Source organism: Choristoneura fumiferana, chromosome 24 (assembly GCF_025370935.1).
Source record: "Choristoneura fumiferana chromosome 24, NRCan_CFum_1, whole genome shotgun sequence".
Classification (NCBI taxonomy): Eukaryota; Metazoa; Arthropoda; class Insecta; order Lepidoptera; family Tortricidae; genus Choristoneura; species Choristoneura fumiferana.
In genome coordinates, this window is record NC_133495.1 from 1841630 (window position 1) to 1849761 (window position 8132).

The 8132-nt window shown below is 40.1% G+C and overlaps 1 protein-coding gene and 1 long non-coding RNA gene across 2 annotated transcripts; one reads left to right on the top strand and one right to left on the bottom strand.

The window, feature by feature from the left end:
- The first annotated feature begins 1283 nt into the window (after positions 1 to 1283).
- Positions 1284 to 7065, top strand: LOC141442012 (uncharacterized). The gene is made up of 2 exons (XR_012452867.1): positions 1284 to 1375; positions 2142 to 7065. It is a non-coding gene; the product is annotated as an uncharacterized lncRNA (long non-coding RNA).
- LOC141442006 (uncharacterized) lies at positions 1386 to 3725 on the bottom strand. The gene is made up of 2 exons (XM_074106920.1): positions 3315 to 3725; positions 1386 to 2088 (listed from the first exon to the last, which is right to left on the bottom strand). The coding sequence occupies exons 1-2, from the start codon at positions 3723 to 3725 to the stop codon at positions 1462 to 1464; spliced, it is 1038 nt and encodes a 345-aa protein (XP_073963021.1). The 3' UTR covers positions 1386 to 1461.
- Positions 7066 to 8132: the final 1067 nt, after the last annotated feature.

The following is an 8132-nucleotide window of genomic DNA, read 5'->3' on the forward strand; positions in this document are numbered from 1 at the left end:
TAAGTACGCTAAAACATAGCCAAATGAGACAAAATTAACTCAACAAATCATAAAAAAACTAGTTTTTTCAGTCTCGAAATTCAAGGTAAACTTAGTAAAAAGTTGGTACAATCACTATATATTTTCGAAAAGGTACCTTATCGTCGGTAGTAAAATATTTAGTGATATGAAGTGATATCATTTGAAAACGACTAATAACTTACGGCGACGGCGACTTGAAATGAGCTAGGGCCGTGTCTTTGCTTGATCACGTAAGGTCCGTCCCGCCGAGGCGCAAATTTTGCGCTATAGCCCAGGCTAGCTTTGCTCAAAGGATGTAGTTCCACCATTACTAGATCGCCGGGCTGGTACGCAGGGCAAGGCCTCCGTTTTTTGTCGACATATTCCTTGCGTTTTTCCTCCGACATTTCCTGTACTTCCCTTGCTCGCTCGAGCGTGTCGGCCATTAATAATAGCCTAGGAGTGATCTCTGGGTTGAACCGCTCGCTTTGTATTATAGCGCTCAGGTCATGCTCCACGTCATCTGGGGTACGTAATTCCCTTGCAAATGTCAGGTATGCCCGTGTAAAGCTGGTAGCGCTAGAGACGGCGGTGTTCATCGCGAATCTCACACTAGGTAGCATTTCTGCCCAGGTGGTGTGGTCTTGTTCAACAAGTATGGCAAGCTGTACTTTCAAATCCCTATTTTTTCGTTCAACTGGATTCGTCTCTGCGTGGTATACAGGGGTGAGTCCGTGACGTATGCCCAAGCAGTATGTGAGCTTCTTAGACAAGGGTTACACGATCAGTTTGGCGTCAGTTCAGTCCATCAGTTAGGTCCGGCTAAGACTGATGCCAGAATGATGGATGAAAAACACAGTTACACGCTCAGTCTAGACTGACAGCAGACTGATAAAACTTACGACTAAAGACGACAGTCAAGTGAGTCACCTGATCCTGCCAAGCCATGGATATTTTGAAGAAAAAAAGAGCCTGTGCTATTATAATTATCGCTTTACTGCTCAAGAAACGCGTAAAAAGGAAGCGATGGATGAAAACCTGGCTACAAAAAAGAGAACATTACACGCATCTTAATTTATTAAATGAAATACGACAACAGGATGAAGAAGAAGACTTCCAAAATTACTATCGAATGAAAGAAGCCTGCTACGATCATCTGTTGCAAATGGTCAAACCATATTTGGAAAAACAAGATACCTGTATGAGGAAAGCAATATCCGCCGAAGAAAGATTAGCTGTCACTTTACGATACCTTGCTACTGGAAGGAATATTAAAGATCTTAAATATTCTGCAGTAATGTCACCTGCTGCCATCAGTCAGTCAATTATTCAGACATGCGAAGTATTAATTTATGTCCTACAGCCTTATATAAGGGTAAGTAAAAAAAAACGATTTATTAATAATTTTTATTATTTTGCTTACAAATCAACAATGTAATTAAAATGACACTATGTAATTGTTTAGGTTACTAATTTAATCATCATATTATTATTCCGCTTCAAATTGAGCGAATAACGAACCAGCTGTATATTCGCTGTCTTAGCTCTGGCTTGGGTTTGGATGTTGTTGGAAGAATGCGCGGGAGGAGCTGTGACTGGGGTTTGGATATAGTTGGGAGATTGTGCGGGAGAAGCTGTGACAGGGCTTTGGATGTACTCGAGAGATGTTGTGTGTGAGTAGGAAGATGATTCAGGTGGAAATGGGCAAAAGGGAGATGGTGCAGGTGAAGGGGTTGATGTTACATTTATTTGAACTGAGTATCTGTGCAAATTTCCCAATTCCGCTTCAAATAGCACATCATTAATGGCCTTCTTGGCATATAATCTTTGAGTAGGGGTCAGTCGTTCTAACGTTTCTGCCCAGTCAAATGCTATTGAACGAGCACCACTAACTTGGGGTTCTGATAAATAATTGCATGCTCGTTCCAGTAATTCATTTTGTGTTTTAAGGACACTTTTCTTGGAACTAAGAGGAGGCGGTCTTGCGGGTGGTTGTGGGGCTGCCACGAATGAAGAAATAGTCGCAGCAACTTCTTGCTCTTTTTGAGCTTGATCAGATTCAGCTTCATTCTGATTATCATCACTAGCCTGAAAAAAGAAAACGTACTATATTAACTTCTACTATTTTTTTTCCATTTCAGAAGCCGTCAAAAGAGGAATGGAAAAGAATTGCCGCTGATTTTGGTGATAAATATCAATTTTGGAATTCTTTGGGAGCTTTGGATGGTAAACATGTCAAGATCCAAAGACCAGAACACTCAGGGTCACTTTATTTTAATTATAAAGGTCATTTTAGTATCGTCTTGATGGCACTGGCAAATGCAAATAAGGAATTCATAATGATTGACGTTGGTGCGAATGGTCGAGTATCGGATGGTGGTGTCCTATTTTACACAAAATTCTGGGATCTCTATAGTAAAGGCGAATTAGATATACCAGAACCATCGCCATTGCCATACACAACCGAAAGTTTTCCTTTTGTTTTTATATCTGATGAGGCTTTTGCACTAGGGAAAAATTTAATGAAGCCATATCCACAAAGTGCATGTATCAATAATAATGAGCGAAAAGAATTTAACAGGCGGCTGTCACGAGCTAGATCAGTTATCGAAGGTGCTTTTGGTATAATAACAAAAAAATTCGGTGTATTTCAAAAGGCAATATGCTTTGAGCCACGAAAAGCCTCAACCATAGTAACGGCTTGCTGTTATTTACATAACTACTTAATGAAAACCAAATCCCGTCGCTACTTGGCATCAAACTGGAAAGTTACAAAAGCTACTGATATTGAATTGACCGATTTGGAACCCACTCCTACCCGAAATTCAACTAATGATGCCAAACAGATAAGAGAAAGACTGCCATTACTTTAGTCATGAGGGTAAATTGGAAATTAGCAAAAATGACCTTCAATAGTGAATTGAGAACATACAATAATAATTTAACAGCATTATACCTACTTTGTTTTATTTTGTGAGTTATTAACATCTACCTACCTACCTACCTTATTATAAATAAATAAATATTTGGGGACAATCTTACACAAATCGAACTAGGCCCAAACTAAGCAAAGCTTGTAGTATGGGTACTAGACTACGATATATATATATACTTATATAGATAAATACATACTTAAATACATAGAAAACATCCATGACTCGGGAACAAATATTCGTGCTCATCACACAAATAAATGCCCTTACCGGGATTTGAACCCGGGACCTCCAGCTTCGTAGGCAGGGTCACTACCAACTAGGCTACAGAGGTCGTCATTATGTACCTACACTATACATAGAAAATATGTTCTTACTTACCCGATCTACCGGAACAGGCTGCTCAAATTTATCCAAAAATTTAAGATATTCGAAAGTCCAACTTTTTGGACGGTATAAGTCATCTGTACTAGACCCCGATCTTCGCGATGAAATAATTTTCTTCAGCTCTCTCCTGTAGTTGGACCGTAAAACGTTTTTTTTTTTTTTTACATCCTCTATAGTTGCCCCGGGTTTAATTTTTATATATATATTGAGGAGTTTTCGCAAAGCGTCATTTCTCTTGTATTTATTGATATAAAAAGTATGGGTTTTATCCCATAACTCTGGCAAGGACTCGAATGCGAGAATGAATTCTTTTTCTATCTCGATTGGCGGTGGCGGGAGTGAAGCGCTCGGCAGCGGCGCGGGCGGCGGCGGCAACGCTTCGTCGTTTGGCACGTCTTGCTCCATTGCGTCGCGGACGGTGACTGACGCGAGAATGATTCGAGCGGTTACACGATCAGTCTGGCATCAGTCTGATGTCAATCACAACAGAATGATAAAAATATTTTAAAATATTTAATTTTTGTCATTCTGGACCATCAGTCCGTCAGTCAACTGGTTAGACGATAATTCTCGCGTCATTCTGAGCAAACTGATGGACTGAACTGACGCCAAACTGATCGTGTAACCCTTGTCTAACGAATTGTGTTCCATTGTCACTTATCATTCTCCGGGGAGCGCCATATCGTAAAATGATTTCAGTGATTTGAACTGTAGCGCATTCCTCCGCGCTAGCTTGTCTCAAAGGAAATAGCTCAACCCATCTTGAAGCTATATCTTCCACAATGAAGATCCAGTTGTAACCATTCTTGGTTTGGGGTAGTGGGCCAAATAAATCAAAGGAGATTATTTCGAACCTTTGCTTTGTTGCAGTGGTTTGTAACAATCCCGCGGGCTTACTATTTGTAGGCTTGTACCGTTAGCATTTCACGCAGCACCGCACGTAAGCCTCGATCTGAGATCTCATACCTTTCCAGTAATATCGCTTTACTATGCGGTCCAGGGTTTTCTCTGCTCCATAGTGACCTGCGATAGGTAGGTCATGGCACGTAGAGATAACGGCCAACTGTTCGGCTTTGGGTACCACTAATTGGCTTTCATCATTCTCCACATTGGGATTGTAGCGGTACAATAACCCATTGTTGATGAGATATCCTTTTCTGCTCCAATAAGTTGCTGTCTCTTCATTGTTGCCCTCTAGTTCACTTATTATTCTCGTGAGGTCACTGTCAGCTAACTGTTTACTTCGTATTTGCTCTGGTGGGACTGTGGGCATATCAACTGTAACAGAACAAATTCCACAGGTATTCTTACTTTCTATGTCGCAGTTTGGCCGTGATAGTGCATCTGCTACAACATTAGTCAAACCATTGATGTATTTAATGCTTATGTCATAAGCTTGTAGTTGCAAAGCCCATCTAGCAAGCCGTCCGCTTGGGGTCTTCAAGGTCATTAACCACTTGAGGGATTGATGATCTGTCAGCACGGTTACAGGAGTTCCTTCGATATAACCGCGGAATTTATTCACCGCCCAGACTACTGCTAGTGCTTCACGCTCCGTCGTGGAGTAGTTTCTTTCTGCAGGCTTCAGTAAGCGACTGGCGTATTCCACAGGGTGCTCGTCCTCTTTCTCTCCCTGCACTAATTCAGCCCCGATGGCGTAATTGCTTGCATCTGCTTTTATTATGTACGGCTTTGTTTCGTCAGCTTGGGCTAAGACAGCGGCGGTTACCAACAGTTCACGTAGCCGTTTACTACGAGGTATATTGAGCGTACTGTATAGACTTGTTAAAAAGTTTACAACACTTGAGTTAAGTCCATTCTGTGTGAAAGTAGTAATGCCTCGGTATCATTACGTAAAGTGATCCCCGTTTCTCTTTCTGATTTATTTTTGAAATCTTGTTCTCCGTGTGTTGGTACTGAGTTAAACTCTGTACTCTGCGATGCCGGTGTTTGGGCTACGGAATCTTTTTCGTTACTATCAAGTTTGCGTTCTTTAAACAATTTATGAGAAGCAGTCAAATAATCTTTTAATGAATACTTTGTGTCGTAATTTCTGTTACAATTCTCAATGGGACATATGAAATCATAATTAATTTTATGAATTAAATTTAGATGTAAGACATACTGTTTAAAATTTAGAATTTCTTTTTTACACTCAGGACAACGCATTTTGATCGATTGTTTAAACCAAAGGAAATCTTAAATTAAAAATTTAAATAGGTATGTGTTATAAAATACGCTAACTATTATAGTGGATGTAAAATAATTTAAAATTTTAAAGGTTTAGTATACCAACGATGTGGGGAGGTATGTCATCATAACGAGTAGTAATTTCATACATTTTTCGTTGTATTATCAGATATAAATGAGATGACTTAAAAAAGAAAAATATGTACATGTACACACATATTACATGCTTAATGTATCATACATACTTTTTACTTGTAATTTTTATTTTGATTCTCTATTAAAATATAATTACATAATGTAAATACATATTTATGTAATTATCTTTTTACTATCGTTTATTATCTTTAAATTTAGGAGTTGAATCAAGGTTGATGTGAAGTTGTGTTTATAAAATAAGCTAGTCTTTATTTTTATCTCAATATTTCTACTTAATTCGGCTTATTTACATTTTATAATTTACAAATGTTAATGGTAGTGCCATCTATTGCTGTTTTTTAATATTAAATATAGCTTGTAGGAGTTGGTAGGCCATGCCAAGCCATGCTAAAGCAATCAAATTATGAATGGTTTTTTGGAGTCTTTTTGTATTTTTTATTTTTTTACTCTAACACGCAATTGGGGATGTCTATTTTTTGCAATGTATAGTAAATCGAAAACCATTTCGAGATAAATGCTTTTTAACTAGTTTGCTGTAGTTATTTAATTTTAATATAATGTAATTAATTTATTATTAAACAAATAAGCAATGACCTTCATTTGACATTGGTGTAAATTGCGTGACCGGTCCAAGTCGTACTTTATTCTGTGTGGTTAGAACTCTTCACAATTTACGCGTGGATTATACTACGGAGTTTGATTTGGATCGGCAATCTGACATCTGGCGCTGACAGTGCCGGCAAACTGTCATTACTGTAAATTGTCATTCTTGTTTGTTTTGCGACGAATATTGTATTGAGCTGAATCAAGTAAAATACCCTGGCTGTGTTTAAGTATACCGGATTCCGATGACCTTCTCTGAATGAATTGTACCTTTGGTTAAACCGGACGCCGATCTTTCTGCACTTACGACGACTTGCACTTTTATCTTTGAGAATAACTTTTTTTGGCCCCGGACACCGATATTTCTGCACTTACGACAACCTACGGTTCCCTTTGAAAACAACATGTCTTGGTCCCGGATACCGATCGTTCTGCACATAAATATCACGGGTCAATTTTACACCAATTGACCTAGTCCTAAAGTAAGCTAAGAAAAGCTTGTGTTATGGGTACTAGGCAACAGAAAAACATACTTATATACATAGATACATACTTAAATACATATTAAACACCCAAGACCCGAGAGCAAATATTCGTATTTTTCATACAAATATCTGCCCCGACACGGGAATCGAACCCGGGACCCCAAGCTTCGTAATCAGGTTCTCTAACCACTAGGCCATCTGGTCGTCAAAATGCTATGCCTGAAAAAAGTTAATTAGACAAGGTGATACTGATAAAAATATAATGTGAGTAGTTTTAAGATTGAAAGTAAAATAAAACAATTTTCGCTGTTTATTCACTTTTTATTATCTCACTTTGCAAATTAATCACACCGCATGCTATAACAACAATATGGTTCATGTTTATGGTTCATAATAATAATAATAATCATAATAATCATTTATTGTGTGTGGAATTCAGGTTACAGTTAATGACAGATATAGTTGTACAAGTATGGTTTATGACAGAATGGAGTTTTAAAAGTCTAAACTCTCTAATTCTTCTGATAAACCTCTCAACATGTACTCTGAGACTTGCTATTACTGTGTCTTTATTACTTCTGCTTTACTAGGCTTGATACCAGAGTACACACTGGGAGGGCGGAGCAACTTGACACCTTTTGTTATCAGCTCAGTTTCAATTTATTTGAAGCCTCTGTCTGCCATGATGACTGAGTTTGCCAGTGGCGAACGGCGAACGGCGAGCAGCTCGCCACCGGCTACCGGCAACTTAACTAACTTACTTAATTAACAAATAATAAAATGCCTAACTTAGATTTACAAAACAAACATACTAGCCCATTGCAAACACGAGGAAAAATGGGCAAGCGGGGAGCAGCCCGCCAGCGGCGAGAAGCCCGACACCGGCGAGCATCTCGCCACCGGTGAGCGGCGAGCGGCGAGAACAAGGGCAGGCGGGGCGCGGCGAACGACAAACCAGCGAGCAGCGAGCGACCCCCCTTAATCTGCGCCCAGGCCACCCCAGAGCCAATCCGGTCTCACTCCCGTGACCCGATCTACTATACCTTTCGGTGGCACTCTATCGATAGGACAGTGTTTTAAGGCCCGGTCAGTCCTGAAGTGGCCGTAGGTGGACATTATTATATCCCTCTCATGGGGCTCCAATCCTCTGTGGGTCTTGAGATGACGAGCGATATGGCCCCCACCCGTGTAATATCCACAGAAGGCACATAGCATTGTACCCCGTTATGAGCCCTCATCGCCCGCCCGCCCGAAACCCCCGCAGCAGCCAGTCCGCCCGCAGAGGGGGCCGGTCGACGAAGTCCACCCCGGCCAGGCAGTCCCCCCACCGGCGCGCCATGAAAGAGGGCCCTCATCCGTTTCACATAACTCTTATTCT

Bases quoted from the DNA above. Each gene is read 5' to 3' on its own strand.
- LOC141442006 (XM_074106920.1), bottom strand. From the start codon at position 3,725: ATGGAGCAAGACGTGCCAAACGACGAAGCGTTGCCGCCGCCGCCCGCG. The intron at 2,089-3,314 runs GTAAGTAAGAAC...TTCTTTTTTCAG, and splicing joins AGCCTGTTCCGGTAGATCGG to GCTAGTGATGATAATCAGAA.